Genomic DNA, 20,351 nt, shown 5'->3' with positions numbered 1-20,351 from the left:
TTGCTCTATTTTCTACCCCCTATCCTTAACTAGTTGACAGAATTCCAACTCATAATCCTTTAGTTTGTCTAGGATGTTTCCAAATTTTTTTTTCTAGATGAACTCTCATAGCACGTTCATGGTCCAACTCTTTCTTAATAACCCCAACTTTTTTCTTGAGCACCATGATTTCATTGTAGAGCCCCGAGTTCACTTGTAGGGATGCCTTCACTTTTAGCTTAGCAGTATGAAGGAAAGATAGCTTTGCATGGTGAGATTGATCCTTGCACCCTTCATCAATCCTAATCACATCGTCAATAGTAGTGTTATTGACTTGGATGTTGGTGTTTGTGTCCTGCTTCTCATTAAACTCCTCTTTCTTCTCCTTATTAGGGTTGTGCTCTTTTATGACAATGACATTACCCTCATTATTCTTTTTTGTGTCCATGTCCATTTTCTCCTCACTATAATTCCTTTTGAGAGGGGAAAGGTGAACACTTTGATTCCCCTCATTATCCCTTAGCTTTAGACCCTACATTAGATTCAGTTTTCCTATCTTTACTATCCTCCACATGATCCTTACCAGTTGACATGCCTTTGCTCCTAGAATAACCTTCCAGGTTCGAGCTAAGTCCCCCATTTTGGTTTTATTATCATCGTCAATAGAATTCTCAAAATTTTTCACTTGCTCTACATTTTTTATTTTTAATCTCTCATTTGTTACCCTTTTTGGTACTCTTACTATCACTAGTGCCTTCCTCACTTTTAACCATTTTCTTTTAGTGAGGTTCATTACCAAATACTTTTCACTTCTTCTCCATAATTAGAGAGGGTTTAATAGCCTTGCTTTTATAGTACTTATCAATAAGTAAGATCAAGCCCTTATGGAGCACAACACATGACTTCTTCTTCCTATGGGCTTGGAGACTTTGAATCAGAAAGTACGTCAAGTAAAATGGGAAAGAGATTGTATCTTTATACCTAAAATGATTTAGGAACACTAAATGAAACTTGTGGAATCTCTTGGCTTTACCATCAAGGATAAAATACTCATGAATGCATGATAAAACATCCCTCCAGATTACCTTAATGCAACTCAAATCATAGAAATCACCATTCTTCTCCAGCTTTTTCTCCTCTTCATCATTTTTATGGAATATTTTGAAGGTCACATTCAAAATATTTTTTCCTTGTTGAATTTGAGACCCTCCATTGGAAGACCCGCAATCTCAGCGATAAGTTCCTCTGACAACTTCACAGTGACCCATGCAATGTAACCCTATCATCAATCCAATTTTTGAAGAAAGACTCTATAATGTGGGGCTTATACCCTTGAAGTTTCTTGATATAAGTCTTGACTTTTCCTTTTTTTAGGATATCCCATACATCTAAATTCACCTTCCATTCTTTGCAATTATTTGTCTCTTGCTTTCTTTGTTCCCCTCCCATCTCATACTTGGCTCTACACCCGCAACTAGTCTAATAAATGGTAACCAAAAAGAAAAGTTAAGTGTTATTGATCTCCAAGAAACCTTTAACCTTGCATGCGTGCGAAGTACAATCCATAATTATATAAAGGTACCACCTAGGATACTTAGAAAATCCACCACAAACTCATCACTTCCCTCAATAAATTCCCCGATCTTGCGTGATCTTTCCTTCACTAGCATGTGTCATATCATATTTAACAATTGTCGTCAGCTTCACTTCCTTGCTTAGGTCATCTTGCCAAATCAACTTTGTTTCTTCAAAGTGGTTATATAAAATCAAATATGCATCAGATGACAACATTAAGAAACATAAAGCAAGGTTTGTTGCTTGAGGGTTTTCCCAAAAAGTAGGCATTGATTATGAAGAAATTTTTTCTCCTATTGCTTGTTACACTTTGGTTAGGACAATTATTGTGATTGCAATAGCTAAAGGATGGAAGATACATCAAATGGAGGTAATGACTGCATTTCTAAATGGGTTCATTAATGAAGAAGTTTATATTGAACAAACATAAGGTTTTTTTAATAAAAAATAAGAATCTATATGTGTAAACACAAGAAAGCTCTTTATGTGCTAAAACAAGCACCTCGAGATTGGTATGAAAGGATAGACATCTACCTCACCAAATTAGGATACTCAAAGAATAAAGTTGATGCTAATATAAATTTCAAAATCTCTAATGATGATATGTTAATACTTCTTTTATATGTTGATGATCTATTGATAATAGGAAATGATCATCTAATTGAAAGATGCAAACATGATCTTATAGCTGAAATTGGAATGAAGGATCTAGATCTACTACATTATTTCTTGGCCTAGAAGTATGTAAAAAGAAAGATCACATCTTTCTAAATTAGGGTAAATACACTCAAGACATCTTGACTAGATTTGGAATGATGGACAACAAACCACTTACAACTCCAATGGAAACTAATCTACACAAACTAAAAGAGGAAGCAATACATTTAGAATATGTTGATCTTACTCTCGATAGACAAATTATTGGGTTTCTCATGTATTTGGTAAATACTAGGCCTAATATATGCAAATGTATTAAGTCACTTTGTGTGTGAGCCTAAGAAGATTTATCTAATGGCTGCAACACACATTTTGAGATATCTATGTGGCACCATTGGTCTTGGACTAAAGTACACAAATGTTGAAATCAAACTTGAAGGTTATATTGATTTGGATTGGGCTGGTTGTTCCATAAACCATAAGAGTATAACTAGATGTTGCTTCAGTCATATCGTGGTTCAGTAGAAAACAACCTATACTTGCCTTGAGCTCTATTGAAGCTGAATACATGGTAGCCTCCATGGGAGTATGCAAAGTAGTATGGTTACTAAAGCTATTATTTGGATTATTTGGTAAGAAATTAGACCCCACAGTGATTCACTGTGATAACCAAAGCTGCATCAAACTCTTCGCTAATCCAATGTTCCACAATCAATCAAAGCGCATCAAAACTCCATACCACTATATCAGGGACATGGTTGATAGAAATGTGATCAAGCTAATCTATATTAGCACTGATGAAAAAAATGCTAATAATTTTACCAAGCCTCTTGCAAGGGTGAAAATAGAGTACTTCAGAGGTAAACTTGGTATGACAATTTTGAAATTGTAATTATATTTGTAAATTTTTATATATTCCTGAATATTGAAAAATTAGATTGTTTACAAACTTGTAAAATGAAAGGTGACAATATTTCATGTGTTTAAGGTCATTCTTGTAAGGTGATGATCTTATCAATAGTTGACCAACCTTCTAACATCAAAAGTGTTGAAGGAAAGTGTTATCATTATTCTCCAAGCCGAATTTTGTCGGGCACATTGATAACTATCATAGTTCTTCGAGTTGGATTTTGTTGGACACCATCAAATTATTGTTATGGTTATTCAAGCCAAATTTTGCTAGACACGTTAACCATCATGGTTCTTTGGGTTAGGTTCTACCAAACACCATGCATTGTTTTGTTATGGTTTTGCGGGCTGGATTTTTGTTGGACACCATAATTGTTATACACACACACACATATGCATATATATATACATATACATATATACATATACATATACATATACATATATATCTATACATACATACATACATACATACATACATACATACATACATACATACATACATACATATATATATATATATATATAATTCTGTCACTATAATACTGCAGTATATTCCTCGTTCTTAATATTATATTAATCTTGTACATTCAGATATTGAAGATATTGTTTGCATCAAATATATGATCCACCATCGATAAACATAGAGTGATATTATATCACATTCCGACTATTATCAAATGTTATTCTCATCACTGATCATTATTAACTTGCTCACACCGATTGATAAATTAGGAGTCTTCCTTGGCATCGGTTGAGTGTTAAGACTTGTTTTGATTAAGTAAAAATAGGTTTTGAAGGACGTGAGACTTTTACATAGTATCAGATAGAATGAGCATTAAAAGCCCACAAGGAATTGTGCATCGACACCAAAAAACTAAGCAAACTAAGACAAAAATCCTTAACACAACAAACATAAAAAAATAGAAAAAAGCTAACAAAAAGCCAACACCAAGACAACTATAGAGTCTTCATTAAATCAATAGTCCGATCTACAAGGATATTCATGTTCACAGAAGAGGTCTTCAACTCATCAATTTCTTTGTCTTCCAACACCTCAGTCTTTTTTGAATTAGCTTAGGTGTGTTTATTGGGGCCTTGATCCTCTTTCATGTCCTTGAGACCTTGAATTCTTCCCTATTCCAGTTTGTCTAGCAGAGTTTTAATGTTATATGCAAAAGTCTTCAATATGGAGCAACTCTAGTCTGCAAGTTTTTTAACTGCATTCTTCATGATGTCAACTCTATTGCCCATGACATCCTTCTTTTTCTGCATATCCTTCATCATTTGTTCCATAGCTCTATTCTTCACTTCTAGTGGTGGGATTCTCTTCATTGAATTCTTGACTTCTTCTGCATTTCTAATAACCTCAGAGAGTCTATCCAGATGTTGACCAAGAGTCCTCTCACCTTTGGTAGTCCTGCTTAGCTGAGTGTTAAAGACTTGTTATCAGGTGTTATTAGTATCAATTATATTTAGTAATGAACATGTGCTAATATGTATATATGTTTAGGCATGACCATGTAGGATCATACCCCTACTGGGTTATTTTTCAATATGTATATATACTAACCCCATTTGTATCTATAGACCATATCAAAAAAATTGGCATATAGATCTCAGATCAGAACAAAATACTACTTTAGCAAGAATATCTAATTAAGAAGTCAAGCACTCAGATAATAATTATAGAAGTCTGCTAAATTAAGGGAATTAGATTGAAACATAATTGTTAAGCCTCCACCAATCAAGATCTATTAAACTTTACAATCACCACCTAACCAGAGAGGAACGATTGTGTCGCCTTTGCACCATATCTGAGACAGGGATAGAGGCCCACTTTATCTTCAAGTGCCTCATCTACTATGAGATCAGAGGTAGGTTCCATTTCTTATTCAGAGATTGCAGATCCCTCTCGACCTTTTTCTGTTACTCTGACTAGCGGTGCTTAGCACTCTACCTCCGAGGGACCTCATAGCTCAGAGGCCACACTCTACAGATCTTGTTTCCTCAGAGCTAGACCACATACACCCATCTCTAGACACGCTAGATCGATCAGACCTTGGCATGGGTTCCTTAGACAACAACACCCTATCCCCATTGCTACACAAAGACAGAGATGGAGTTGGGCCTTGACCCTTGCTCATCCTGGGCCTTATCCCTCTGTGTGGGATTTCTTTGTGCTGAGAAAGGATTGATGATCCTCCCTCCTCTCTCTCTCTCTCTCTCTCTCTCTCTCTCTCTCTCTCTCTCTCTCTCTCTCTCCCTACCTACCTACCTCTCGTGTCCCTTTTTCTTGCATTCCTATTCGGTGATTTTTTCCCAAACGCCTTTTTGTGCTCCTGTTGTTTTATTCCTCTCTACGTTGTTGTATCTTCCAGTCCCTTAGACCCTTGTTGGACATTAATATTATTATCTTATCTTATCTTATCATAGTTGCTAAATTGTCTAAAATGACTCATCCCAGTCCTTGTAAGAGTCGAGTGACACACCAAAATAGAAAATTTATCCTTCGAGGAAATAATTCAATTATATGGGTTGTGCAAAGCATCACCTCAATGGATGAGTTTTCTGAATTATTTTTGCATTATATAGTAGAAATTGGGTACAAAAATTAATTATGGTTTTGAATAGCATTCATTCATAGATGGTCAAAGTGATGAATGGAACCTTGTTGATCTATGTAGACATTTAGTGGAATGAAACTTGTTTAGTGAAGTTTATATTCACCTAGACTATGTTTACACTAAAATCTTTAGCAAATAGGTCAACTAAGAAAATACCATTTCGAGTGTTGTATAGAACATCTTCTAGCGGATTTGTTTGGAATTAAAGATGCTAAGCTCATTAGTATATATGAGCAAACCTTTCACACATTCATAAAACATATGAAAACCAAACTTTCACACATCCATATATTTTAAGCATTGAGTGCAAAATCTATTTGTGTTTTGTTTTGTGTAAAAGTTAACACAATGCTACAACTTTTTCTTGCAAAAAGGATCACAATATTATTTTGATGTGTGACTAGAGACCTTTACATAATGTCTTACCTATGTCTATATGATTGTCATCCACACCTAAAGAAGTTAATTCTTAATCATATACACAAGGTTGAGACTTTACACACAATATGTTCATGCATACATTTGGCTATATTCATAAAGAAAAACATAATTTACTAACAACAAAACAACTATTGTAAGCCAAGATAGTTGGAAAAATTCATTACAAATTAAAAACCATATTGCTTTCGAGATTATAATGAACTTTACCTAGAAAAATATTTCTTTTTTATAATGATATTTTTTAAAATTGCATTTACAATGCATACAACTAAATTATGAAGAAATTGTTTGAGGTTGTCCAAAACTAGAAGTGAAACAAATTAGATGAAGGTGAAATGACAAGGGCAAACAATTGATAAATCTAAAGACAACTCTAATCAAGAGTTTCACAAGGATGAATTAGAGACAAGGTCACAAAGAGTTCCATACCTTTTTAACATGAAAATGCGTTAAAAATGAATTTGAAATCATTGTGCATAATTTGAATGTGTCAACTCCCAATCAATACGTTACATATTTTGTAAGATATCGTCTTCTATTATTGAATAAATTTCTTGTTAATGCACTTCCAAAGTTCTTTTTAAGTTAATTCCAAACATGAAAAAACATTGAAAATGAATTTGGATTCATTGTGCCAAATTAATATCCCATTAAATATGCAACATATATTTTATAATTTAAAATTTTCGAGTGAACAAAGTTCTTGTAAATGTGATTTTAAACATTTTAAATTATGTATCTTGTGTGCTTATTAATTAGTCATTTAACTTATTACCGAAACTAATCAAATGCACCTTATGGAAAATAACTTTGACCAAGGGCAATGAGATTCACTACCCATTTCTTTAGGTTATACTCTTTGGTACACAAAAGATAAATGTGAAATTGGGAATAGCATTGCCACTCATTTAGATGGCACAACCATCACAACTCTAAAGAACATTTGAACATGTACACAACAAAATGTGTAATTTAACATTTTTAGGGATGAGAGATATAACATTATTGTATTGCTAAGAACACTAACAACTCCCCAATGGACAATTTCAAATACACCTAGAGTGAGTGTCAAGTCTGCAATTGGGAATGGACCCTTCGTGTAACTTTATGCTGATGTTGGTGGCCTTACTTGTGCTTGCTAGTTTGAGTGTGTGTTGATTGCATTATGCTTGGGGGTTGTTCTTATCAATTTGGCCCAAAAAAATTGCGACTATCAGGTGTTGTCAATGTGCCCTCCGTAGTTCCTACTTTTTTTGTTGGACAACTTTCTACTGCTTCCAAGCTTGGATCAAAGGCTACAACTTCTGCTCTTGGTTTTGGAATTCTAGTGCTAAGGTTGTCAAGGATGAGGTTCCTCCCCCAAATATGTTGCTACAAGTGGAATAAACAATGCTCATGTTGCTAAATCTATTGCTACCATCTCTCCAAATGTGAAAGCTAAGCCCACTGTTTGTGTCAAGGCCTCCCATATGGTGGCTTATGGCCCAGATGTGGTGGACAATGTGCACTTCTACCAATGTTGGAGGTTGGTTTGCATATCTATGTGCCTCTAGTCCTCTCTTTTTATTGATGAATTTTCTTCTACTAAATATCATGACTTTTTTTTGACACTATCATAGGTTTGAGAGAATCACTCCTTTTTTGCCAAACTCTAGATAACATCCTTCAACCTTCTCACTGAGCCACTTAATGTGCTTAGTATTTGTTCACTTGCCTAATTTCCCACTCCATTTCGAGAAGATATCTTACTGAGGCTGTCAAAATCTCTTTTTGTTGTTTCTCGAAGGTGGATGATGCTACAACCACTTTGGACCACTCTACTATTGCCCACATTTTGGTTGATATGGATATCTTCACACCACTTCCAAGAAATGTGGTGCCCCTTTTTAGGGAGCACTCATAGACTCATGCTTTCTTATGAGTATCTTCCTTTCCATTGCTGACACTACTACTATATTTAACATGTGGCCAACTAAAATTGGTTGCATCCAAAAGGTTCCAATGTTTAGTTTTAGGATGCAAGTTCCAAATATTTGACAGTCCATTTTTCATTCTCTTTCTGATTCTTGCTCTGAGGATTCACTAGCTATTGATGAAGATGAACCATTGTTGAGAATCTAAACATTGCCCCTGTTGCTAATCGAGATAAGGCTACTACTGCTAATTTGGGTGTCTCTCCAACTATAACTCTAGACGTTGCCCCTACTTTTATAAGTGCAATCCCCCTTGGCCTTGTAGACCATTCCTCTCATTTCACTTCTACTCCAATCATTCACTATGGTTCTACTAACATTGCTCAACTTCTTCAACACTATGGCTTCTATGGTAACAACCATCCTAACAAAGGTTCCTTCGTCAAGGAGCCTATAGATAATATTGCCTAAACTAATGTCTTATGTTGTAGGAAGAATTCTTCTTCAAACTCTACCATATTCTCTTGCGACGTGAGTTTGACCTTTCCTTGAAAAGACTTGTAGCCTTTGTGTTATGCATTCTATTTTTTTAGTCACTGTCTATTATATTGTCCAAGTGCTATAATAGTTGGTATCCATGTTCAAACCTTATTTATGTAAGGGTCTACTTCCTTGTGAGACTACTCTATTAATCAAAACCAAATTGAAGAACTTTTAATCAATAGACAAAAATCACCTATACACAAGATAAGACCAAGAAAGCTATCATGATTAAGATGAATGACAAAAGAGTATATAGCGTATATTAATATAGGAGATCAACAACATCAAACAAGATTGTCAAATTAATGCTTCCTCCCTCTTATTTGAAACTTCATCAAATTGTTATAATGACTCATTTAAAAACAATTTAAAAGTTATTCAAAAATGACTTGGGGCCTCTTCAAATGTATAAATAATTTGTCTTTTAAATATTGATGAATAATAAAAGTGAGACCACCTCATACAAATTAACAAAGATATTTTAATCTCATAATGTAGGAATATAAAAGCAAGGATCACCTTCAAACACAACTACTTCCAATCAACTTTCATCTGTATCTTTGAAAGTAAAGGTTTTTACTTCATATCATAAATGTTATCTATATCGTATTGTATATGATGGAATCGTGATAAAAATTTAGAATTTGTTAATGCAATGGTGGAATCTAGTGGACAAGAAACCCAAACATACATTTTGATTGCTTACATATTGAGTGCAATCCCCGACTCAAGAAATGTAACAATTTGTCCAAGTTGCAAAAGAATGCAACCTCCACTTTCAACCCATAAATAAATAGACTGACTGACAATTCTATTGATATTTTATTGCAATTACAATTGACCTTGTCAGAGATCAATCCAACTCAATAAATAAATACATATATAAATTGAGACTTACTATTTTAATTAATTAATTAAGACTTACAATTCTATTAATATTCTATTACATTTTACAATTGACCTTGTCAAAGATCAATCCAACTCAAAACGGATCGCAGATAATAAGAACCCCTTTCTTTATGGTGATGACCATCCTGAGAAAATATGCTCAACATGATACCAATCGAATTGAGGACCTTCATACATTGACAGCATCCTAGTGGGATTGTAGCACCTAATCCCACGTAGTCGGGTATACTTTGTATTTTATATTTTATAATTTGTAATCGACTTCGAACTTCAAACCATATGAGCGTACTAACCTACCTCATGATTACTTTAAATAAAAAAATCATAATTCAAGATGTACACTAATTTTGATTCACTTAATACTATATAATATTTTGGCTACTTAAATTTTTCAATTAATTGAAACCTGTTTTATATATAGAATGATTTTTTTACTATGCCCAACATCATGAGCGTTGAGATCAAAAGATTTCTTCTGTTTTGGTAAACAAGCAACACACTCAATTTTCTTCCAACTACAATTTGGTTGTCACTAAAAAATGATAGGCCATGGCATAACCTATAGCATGCTTGAAGCAGCAAAGCACATCATAGGTATGCTTTTCAACTGGCAGCAGCAAGTTTTAACATAAAATATGCTACATGAACATTTCAGGTTTGAAGTAACACAAACACTTAGCTCTACATAGTACTCTCAATCAGACACAGTATTTAATTGCATCAAGTATATGCCTAACAACATTAGAAACTTACAAGCAAAATGCATCAAGGAATCTGGTCTATTGCAAAACTAGGCTGAAGGCCTCTCCAAAAACATATTTTGAAACGAAAAGAATCAGACCTTTAGTATACCAATCAATGTCATTCCTCATCTCAAAGAGGCCGATCTGAGAGGACAAGACTAAAATCAAAGCTTAGATCACAATTCTTGACTTGGTTTAATACCAAGAGGTGCACTGAATTCTGGTCCCGTGTACACTTTTGTACTTGTTATTTGATTCATTCACAACAATGTGTGCCTCTAAAGAACACAGTCCGAATATGCTTGCAATGTGCATGCCCCATGACAAACATACTAAAATATTTTCAAAATCAATTTGTGTTGCATTAATTTCTGGGGTTGATCTGCAATGGTTTTAGAAGAATACTACAACAAAACTCTACTGTCACGGTGTATTTACTTACATGATAGAGTGATTGATCCATTTCCAACAGTCTACTGCAGCTCAGAGTTGAATTACCTACTTGGAAAGAGTCATTTAACTCCTAAATGAACGTCACGGTTTCAACTCTTTACGTGCATATCAAATTTCTTTCTCCAAAGAGAGGCAGCTATTCTCTAGTTCTTTCCACATCTTCGTGCTGGCACACTGTTCATCACTTGCATTTATTTGTATCTGAGACAGGGAGAAGAAGAAATGCGTCTTTCAATTTTGAACTCAAGCCAACCTATCAACAGTTACTTGAGTTGATGAATTCTTGGTTGCTTGATCAGAAGCTGTAGCCAAACCCTGGAGCATCCTTAGAACTTCTACAGTATCATCAAGATAATATTTTGCTTTACTGGGCTTCTGACTGACCGTACAAGCAAATACTTCTATTATTGGAGAAATGGTTTCTCCTCTTGGAGACTGAGGAACTGTAGCTTGTGACATGGTAGTTGTAATAGCCTCAAACATGTCTTCATCTGATCTATCATCTCCGATGCACATCACAAAGTCTGGACGTTTATCTCTCTGCACCATTGTTGAAAGAAGTTGTTCTGCCACAAGCCCTTTACTTATGCCCTGCAAAACCATGGAAACAAATGAATAGCATGATCAATTAATCAACTACTGTACCAGCGTAGCTTCTTAAGCAGAATTATTAAAAATTGTAAACAATTTATGAAATTAAGTACCTGGGGCTTGACTTCTACAATATGATGACCACTTTTGACAACCACGGGCTCATTGGCAAGCACACTCTCCAAATGATCTAAAAGTTCCTTCGCCTGGCACGAACCAAAATCTGGGTCTGCGTCACGATGATGCCAAACCAAAGCACTCTCCTTTTCTTCTATTGTAGAGCCATCTGTAGTCTCAGTGTACAATTTCATGACAGGCAATGCAATCTCTCTCCAGCCGAAGTCTATACCCTGCACACAGGTTTCCCATTCGGCATCTCGAGTCCACCTGAGGCATATACACAAATAAAGCATAACACTTCAAAATATTTGTCTTTACTTCAACAGTTCATAATTGTACTACTCCAGGAAAGAATATTCAATTCTGATGATTTAAAAAGGACAAGCAAAACCAAACTGGCCAACTCAAATCAATGCACCTCAATAATGTTCATGTAACTTGCTATAAATAGCATGGACTTTACCTCATAAAGTAACCATGCTCTGCTGCAATTCCCAGCATTTCACAAGGAGAGAACCACTTGCTTAGAGTATCCCTCCCCCTTCCACTTACAATAAACACAATATTTTTTGGATCCCGACAAAGGCTGTTCAAAATGGTAAGCACCTCGGGCCCAGGAGTTTTGTTAATGGATGTCTGAGGCATCATTGTCCCATCATAATCCAACAATATTGCCCTGCTCTTAGTCATCTTGTAAGCAGATACAACGTGGTCTATTGAAAGTTTCCTAAAGTTCGGATCAAGTGCTACTACCCTAAATCCAAACCCAAAGCCAATTCCATAACATCTCCTACGAAGGTGATCAGCACATGTTCTAATCAAATCTTGTGTGAAACTCTGTGCCCAATACGCCACATCATGAGTACTGACATACCTGTAATGTTTTTCGTGTCTTAATTGTGCTTCGGCCTCCGGAATGGAAATGGCCACATTCATGGCCTCAGCTACAGCATCAATATTCCAAGGATTGACCCGGATAGCACCACTTAAAGAAGGCGAGCATCCAATAAACTCAGACACCACCAGCATGCTCTTTTTAGGAGCATTTGGATGGGCTCCGTGTGTGCCATCTAGTTTCAATGTCCCCTGCCTACAGACAATGTATTCATACGGGGTAAGATTCATTCCATCTCTAACTGCAGTTACCACGGCACATTCTGCAATTGTGTAGAATGCGATTCTTTCATAGACAGGAACAGGTCTGTCTATCAAAACTATGGGATCATAGCCCGGTCTCCCAAAGGTCTCATTGATTCTCTTTGCAGTAGAATGTGTCTCCTCTTTCACGTCCTCAACATCTTTGCCCAAACTCCTTGCAGGATTGGCAATTTGCACCAAAACAACCTTGCCTCTCCACTCAGGATGCAACTTAAGCAGCTGCTCCATGGCCAAGAACTTCAGGCTGATACCTTTGAAGATATCCATGTCATCCACACCAAGCAGCACCTTCTTTCCCTTGAATTGATCCCTCAGTTCACCTACCCTCCACTCTGTATCAGTAAGATTCAACACAGATTCAAGTTGCCCCATATGTATGCCCACGGGCATAATCTTAATACCTACGGTACGCCCATAGTATTCCAATCCAATGTACCCTCTCTTGGACTGGTACTCAATACCCAACATTCTGCTGCAGCAGGAAAGAAAATGTCTTGCATAATCGAAAGTATGAAAGCCAATCAAATCTGCATTCAGAAGTGCCCTCAAAATCTCGTCTCTTACTGGAAGAGTTCGGTAGATTTCAGATGAAGGAAATGGACTGTGCAGAAAGAATCCAAGCTTGACCCTGTTAAATCGTTTTCTAAGAAATGTGGGCAGCACCATGAGATGATAATCATGGACCCACACAAAATCGTCATCTGGGCTAATCACCTCCATAACCTTGTCTGCGAAGATCTTGTTTGCAGAAACATAAGCCTGCCACAGAGACCTATCAAAACGACCCCCCTGAGCTGGAGAGAGTGGCAACATGTAATGGAACAGTGGCCATAGGTGCTGCTTGCAGAAACCATGATAGAACTTGCTGTAAAGATCAGGAGGGAGAAAAGCGGGTACACATTTAAATTTCTCAAGAAGAGTCTGAGCAACATCATCTTGTTCATTTGGATCCACTTCTACCTTCAGGCTACCAACATAGACAACCTCCAAATCCTCTGTCATGCCATCCTTTAGTTGCAAAAGCAAAGAATCCTCATCCCAACTGAAGGCCCAGCCCCTATTATCCGGCCTCCTGACAGCCCTCAATGGTAGTTGATTAGCCACAATGATCATGCGGTCCTGGCAGACAGATGACAGCACATCTGATGTGACACTGTTACAGTTATCATCGTCAAGCTCTGAGATTATCCCCGGAACCGTCATGACCCTGGGCAGTCGTTTCCCAACCTTCGGAAAGGTTGGGAAATTGCCCGTGGCTAAATCCATAAGGTTTGTATAGGATCTTGACATCATTTTTACCTCAAGCTGGATTAAAACGAAAGAGGATGACTTCTGTTCAAATCTATTCCCCTTAAACCAAAAGAATTTGCGTAATTCCTACAATTAAATTGAAAGACCGAAATCAGAACATCTGGATCCGTTTGATTCAAAATGCAGCTCCTCCCTTCTGGCTAGAAGTTCTTCCTACAGGAAAACAGACATGCTTATATACTGACATCAATTCGACGTCAAAAAGATACCTTTTCAAACAGATCTCTCTACAACCAATTTGTCCCCTTCGTTACACCCGCCCGACTCACTCAAGAATCAAGATTCAACAAAATTGGAGAAATATTCAAATTCTATTGACACAAACTGTTGCTGCAGCGTTCAATAAAACCTTAAGCTCGAGAAATTCTTCCTAAATGTACAGCTTCATCTTTCTTGAAGATTGAAAATTCTTGATGCTTGAGAACCCTTAATCTTTCAAATCTAATCCAATCCAAACATCCACTGGACGCTGCAAATACAGAAAACGGATAACCCTGCACCATCTTCTTCCCGTACCTTCTCTAGAGTTTCAAATGGAAAAAAGATATCTTTCCCCGGGGACCTATCTTCTTCGAGATCACCTCTATCCCATAATACACCAAACTTCATGAATCGGCTCTAAACACAAATCTTCCCAGACTTTAAAAAACAAAAAGAATCTGTGTCTTACAAATAGAGCCCAAACTTTGCACATTCCCTTTCGTTCTGGATTCTCACTTCTTTTCAACAAACAAACCAAGCCTACAAGTATTTTCCTCGCCTCGAACCCATAAATTTCAAAAATACAAGTGTTCAGAGTATCAAAAAAATCCCTGATCTGCGTCTTAAAACAAGCAGGATAGAAGAAAACTCAATGATTTGGGTCTTACCAGACATAACAACAAATCCTTATGCCTTTTTCTTCTGACGATCCACCGGCAGTGAAATCCAACAGCATGCTATAATTTGGCCTCTGTTTGGAGCATTCAGACGTTCAGAAATTCAATTAAATGCGCAGATCAGACAAAATTTCGAAACTTACAGATCGGATTTAAGGTCAGAAATCTGAGAGATTTATGATGCCAATCTTGTTCATCATTCTCAAACCCTAAGAGAGACGGGTCCGTTTGCATTTACGGGAGATTTTATGAAATGTGGTTAACTGTTTGTATGAAATCCGGAATTAAATATTGGTGAAAGCGAAAGGTTGAACAGGAGAAGATAAATGGATAAGGCTGGCCGGCCAACGCATGTTTAGCCGGCAAGCCGCGCTGGGAATTCATCGAAATGGCACGTGTTTATCTCCGATTGAACGGCCTATAGAAGAGTCCGCTCTTTTGAATGAAGAGACTAATGTACAATGATTGATAATGTAGCAGAGTCCTGCCTACGTTCCTTAATTGAACTCTCTTTCTTTTTGTTTTCTTTTTCCTTAAATTAAAGGTGAGTTTTCATTTTAAAAAATATATTTCAATCTCTCTCTCATAGGTATTTAGTTTAGATTTTGATGATGTAAATGTGTTTTTCTTATAAATTGTAGTATGTATAGATGATAAATGGATTGGGGAATATGATCGGACCTTGTAATATCATGTTCTAGTTAAGAGAAGCTCTCACTGATCGAATCTGGCCTCATTCTTTTAAATGTTTTAGTTATAGATATTGGAAATTGATCCATAAGATGTTCCAGTTATAGTATTTGTTTAGATGAAAATTTCAAACTCTAAAAATTGATTATAGAAATTCTACATAAATTTTGATAATGCAAATGTGTTAGACATTAGAAATTGATTCTTAAGATGTTTGACTTTTAGTATTTGTTTAGATGAAAAAACTAAGTTCTAAATATTGATTATTCTTCACTATAGATATGATCTACAAGTATGGATGGACAACTCATTGTGATCTTAAATAAGAAGTGAAAAATGTATACATAGTTTAAGTGAGAAACTGTTATGCTTAAATTAAATATATTTCATGAAATTAATCTAGTAAATTGTAGATTAGATGTAATTTTTCACACGGCTCATACTAAAATTTGTAGGCATGTGAAAAATTCCACCTCTTAAATTCACATTTTTCTCTCACATCTCCCAAAATGTCTAGGTTCATTGAATTCAAAGATCCATTACCAAAGTGAAAATCTCTACCTAACTCCCACCTACCACTTCTCATCCCCTTTATTGAAACTCTTGGTTTTATTTGTTCCCACGTATGCTTGATTATTTTGAGGCCTTATATAAGAGAACATTTTCTCCTCTTATTTATCCTAATAATGCAATTTTGGATGACATTTGTTAACTTGCGATCTTTCTATTCATTTTATCATCTTGCATCAACATTAACCAACCATACTTCAATCCTTTAATCTCACCCTTTGCATGTGTTAAATAGTTGGGAGATAAACATCATTTATACATGATCTTGAAGGGTAGGAGACCGATGAAATCAAGTGTTTCATGAATGTGACGATACTACATTGGATATTTTATGTTTTAGATTTCATGAAAAAAGAGCTCTACTAATTGTTTGTTGAATTAGTTTGTATATTTAAAGCTCGTGGTTGGATTGTTAGGTTTTACACATAGGTCTTTTTATTTTTATTATGTTCAATGTGATATGATTGTATTATGAAGTTGACCTTGATTTTGGAATATCTTTATATGCTTCAGCTATCATATGTGGGAAAGTGAAAGGTTGAACAAGGGAAGATAAATGGATAAGGTTGGTCAATCAATGCATGTTTAGTAGGCAGACCATGTAGGTAATTAATCAAAGTGCCACATGTTAATCTAGATTGTAAGGCCTATAAAAGAGTACACTCTTTTGATTGAAGAGACATCATTAACATACAATGATTGATAAAGTAGTAGAGTCTTGCCTACATTCCTTAATCAAATTCTTTTTTTCCTTCTTGAAATTAAAGAGCATTTTTCATTTTTATGTCTCAATCTAAATCCAATTAAAATAAATGTTAAATAAATTGATAAGATATTTAGTTTAGATTTTGATAATGTAAATGTGTTTTTTTAAAGATTGGGGAATGGGGTATAACATCTCTTATAAATTATACTGTGTGTGGATGACAATGGTGTGATATGTCTTTTAGTACCATGTGAGCTAGGGAGATCAGACCTTATACATCATGAAACTCTCATACGTCAAGTGAGGCCCTCAATCCTTTAAATGTGTTATTGATAAATATTAGAAATTGATTCTTAAGATGTTCGAGTTTTAGTATTTGTTCGAATGAAATTTTCAAGTTCTTAAAATTGATTGTTCTTAACCATAGACATGATCTATATAAACTTTGATAATGCAAATGTGTTAGTGATAAACATTAGAATTTGATGCTTAAGATCTTTGACTTTTACTATTTTTTGAGATGAAAATTTTAAGTTCTAAACATTGATTATTCCTCACTATAGAGATGATCTACAAGTATAGATAGACATCTAATTGTAATCTTAAACATCAAGTGAAAAATGCATACATAGTTTAAGCAAGAAGCCCAAATTCTTAAATTAAATATATTTCATGGATTTGATCTAGAAAATTGTAGACTAGATGTAATTTTTCTAGTTTCAATTGTGGAAAACCAATTCCTTTGAAATTGTAGATTATTGGAATTCACTCACCTTGACCTATACTATCTAAATGGGAGTAGGAGTATTTGGTGGCTAGGAACAACTCTGGACAAAATGATGAATAATAGGATTAATAGACCCTTGTGGACTAGTTTCATGTCTTTGAATGAAGGATTGCATATAAAAAATTAAGAATGCAACATACCTATGATGATGTATATTGATAAAATTGCTTTGTTTTTTTATAAAGAATATAGGTTTTGAAGGGCCCTTGAAACCCTTTACAATGCAAGAGATTAAAACATTAAAAGACCAAGCTCACAAAAACTAGTGCAGAAAAAGGACAACAACCAAAAAGTCTAGCGAGAAAGGCCATCAACAAAAGGATAGCCCAAAACAACACAAAAGAGACAAACAAAACTAAGAAAACATTAACCCATGTTCGTAAGGAGGTTCGAAACCTTCTTCTCCAGAGTCTCCATCTTCCCAACAACCTCTTTGATCTTAGTGAGCTCATTGTTGTACTCAGAGACTTTCTTCTTTTTATTGGCTCTAGTCCTTCTCCGTGGGCCATTTGTCTCAACTCTAGCACCCCCTTCTTCTGCAATGATAATCGCCTTTTCCATTCTTGTTCCTTCTAGTCTACTAATTAGAGCCTTGAAGTTTTCATTGGAGGATTTCAGGATATCATAGCTCTAGTTAGCTATGCTCCACAGAGTAGCTTGAGTGGCATCCACTGTATTGGTAAGATCTAACACTTTAGCTTCTAGGCCATAGAAGGTAGCAAGGTCCACATAGTGGTTGGAGTCAACACTCTCCCCTTCCTTAGTGATCTTCTTTCCTTCCAACATACTCATTATTTCCTTAATCTCAACAATCTGGTAGAATGATCATTTGATGGACATAAAGTTTTCCACCATGTTGTTCTTAGCATTGTTGAGAACATTGTGTGGAAAATAATTATTCAATTGTATATTGTCATTGATGCTACACAAATATTACATTCCAATAGAGCACTGCTATTAGTAACTGAGAACATAAGACTCTAGTATTAGCTGAGCAGAAGTTCATAAGAAACCAAGTTTAGTGATCCAGTGTAAATTGAGTTAGGTTGGTCAATGAAGGATTCTTGTGTTAACTGAGTTAGGTCAGTTACCAAAGGAACTCGGTGTTAACCAAATGACTTAGTTTTAGTATCAGCCAACCTGCAACATAATAGCTTTGTTTATTATTTTGTTTATGCAAGCTAACTTAGTGAATGTTAATTATTTGTTTGTAAGGGTATTCAAATCGACTTGACATTAGGTTTCATATATATGAAAGGTCAAGTTGTGGATTGGAATATGAAGATGCAGAAGAAGACAAGATGTGAATGAAGAAGGATATCTGATTAAGGGAAGAACATCCAATGAGTTGCAAAGAATATTCTAATCAGGGAGGATCCAGAGGTTAAGCCAGAACAATGATCTAAATCTAAAAATTAGTTGCTTCATCAATCAAGTCAATCATTTTTACTCTCTAACAATTGTAGCAATGAAGAAATATCTTAATAGAGTTGACTTAATAGTCATTTTGTAAATCCTCTAACAAGGTGACATTTCTAGATTGAAGTGTCTTAAGACCTCTAGCAAGGCCACTCCTAAAAGGGTGATTCAAATCCTTTAACAAGGTGACACCTAAAAATTTGTTTTGTAATCTATAACAAGGTTAGCTCCTAACATGGCTCACTTCAGAAGAGTGAAAAGTTGTAACTAGTTGCATTGGTGGTTTTCCCAAATTGAGTTTCCATGTTAAATCTTGGTGTCTGAAGTGTTCATGTTATTTCTTACTACATTATCTTTTTGCAACTAAGTTACTAAAGGTTAACACACATTAATATCTCAAGATTTCTTTGTTAACTGAGTTATAGTGAATATTTAGTTCTAACCAAGTTGTGTAAGGATTTGATTTAACAAGAAGTTTGTATTGACATCTAAGGGATTTGGAATTTTTTTACTGGTAACTGATTCACCCCTCCCCTCTCAATTAATACTCTTATATTTCCAACACATTGATGTTATCTTCCTTGCTAAAGTCATTCATGATTGACATTACAGGGTTGATGAGCTTCTAGAGTTCCACCTTCCCTTTTAGGTCCTCATAAATTTATAGGTTGATAGTTTCTCTATCTATTCCTAGGATAATGTTATCCATGTTCATATTTTTCCAAGTTGTCACCCTCCCTTTAGCAAAGGCAGTAACTGTCACTATTTTATCTTTCATCTGATCTTCCACGAGGTTGGTGGGAGTCTCAAACCCCTTTTGGTCTCCCAGGTCCAAATTTTTGATTGGATTGTGCTCCCTACCCTTCGCATATCCCGTAGTTTCCTCTTCAATTGGTTGCTTCTTATTTTCTTTAGGGGTCTTTCTCAAAACCTCTTCATCCCCTTCCATTCCCATCTCCTCACCTTCCTTCTCTTCATGCTCAGATGATGACTCCCTTATTTTCTTCTTCCGAGGTTTCTTGGGATTTTCATTCTTCCTTTGTCTCTTAGCCAAGTTTTTCTTCCTGGGAGTGTACAAAACCTATGTATTTGTGTCCATATCATGCTCACTAGCACCAAGATCATCTTCAGACTCAGTAAGGTTGCCTAGAGGAACTTTGGTAACCCCTTTTTGTAGTTGAGCTTTGGTCCCTTTGGAAGTTCTCTTCTTGCTCTTGCTCGATTCAGAGTCCTCATTAGTGTCAAGGCCATCATTATCCTCCTCATCCAAGGAATCTTCATACTCATCAAAATCATCTCCTTCACCCTCTATAATCTTGGTCTCAATGAACTTCCCTATATTATTAGCTTTAATGTCCTCATAAATGAGAAG

The 20,351-nt window shown here is 35.6% G+C and overlaps 1 protein-coding gene across 1 annotated transcript; it reads right to left on the bottom strand.

The window, feature by feature from the left end:
* Positions 1 to 10,371: 10,371 nt before the first annotated feature.
* Positions 10,372 to 15,068, bottom strand: LOC149567410 (alpha,alpha-trehalose-phosphate synthase [UDP-forming] 5-like). Its single transcript, XM_089820588.1, has 3 exons — positions 11,924 to 15,068; positions 11,454 to 11,727; positions 10,372 to 11,340 (listed from the first exon to the last, which is right to left on the bottom strand). The coding sequence occupies exons 1-3, from the start codon at positions 13,909 to 13,911 to the stop codon at positions 10,993 to 10,995; spliced, it is 2,610 nt and encodes an 869-aa protein (XP_089676714.1). The 5' UTR covers positions 13,912 to 15,068; the 3' UTR covers positions 10,372 to 10,992.
* Between the last annotated feature and the right edge of the window lie 5,283 nt (positions 15,069 to 20,351).

Source organism: Cupressus sempervirens, chromosome 3 (genome assembly GCF_028749045.1).
Source record: "Cupressus sempervirens isolate cs-2001-9-10 chromosome 3, ASM2874904v1, whole genome shotgun sequence".
Taxonomy (NCBI): Eukaryota; Viridiplantae; Streptophyta; class Pinopsida; order Cupressales; family Cupressaceae; genus Cupressus; species Cupressus sempervirens.
This window is presented reverse-complemented; position numbering and strand designations above follow the sequence as displayed.

Bases quoted from the DNA above. Each gene is read 5' to 3' on its own strand.
- LOC149567410 (XM_089820588.1), bottom strand. From the start codon at position 13,911: ATGATGTCAAGATCCTATACAAACCTTATGGATTTAGCCACGGGCAAT. The intron at 11,728-11,923 runs GTAAAGTCCATG...TATATGCCTCAG, and splicing joins GAGCATGGTTACTTTATGAG to GTGGACTCGAGATGCCGAAT. The intron at 11,341-11,453 runs GTACTTAATTTC...ATGGTTTTGCAG, and splicing joins TTGTAGAAGTCAAGCCCCAG to GGCATAAGTAAAGGGCTTGT.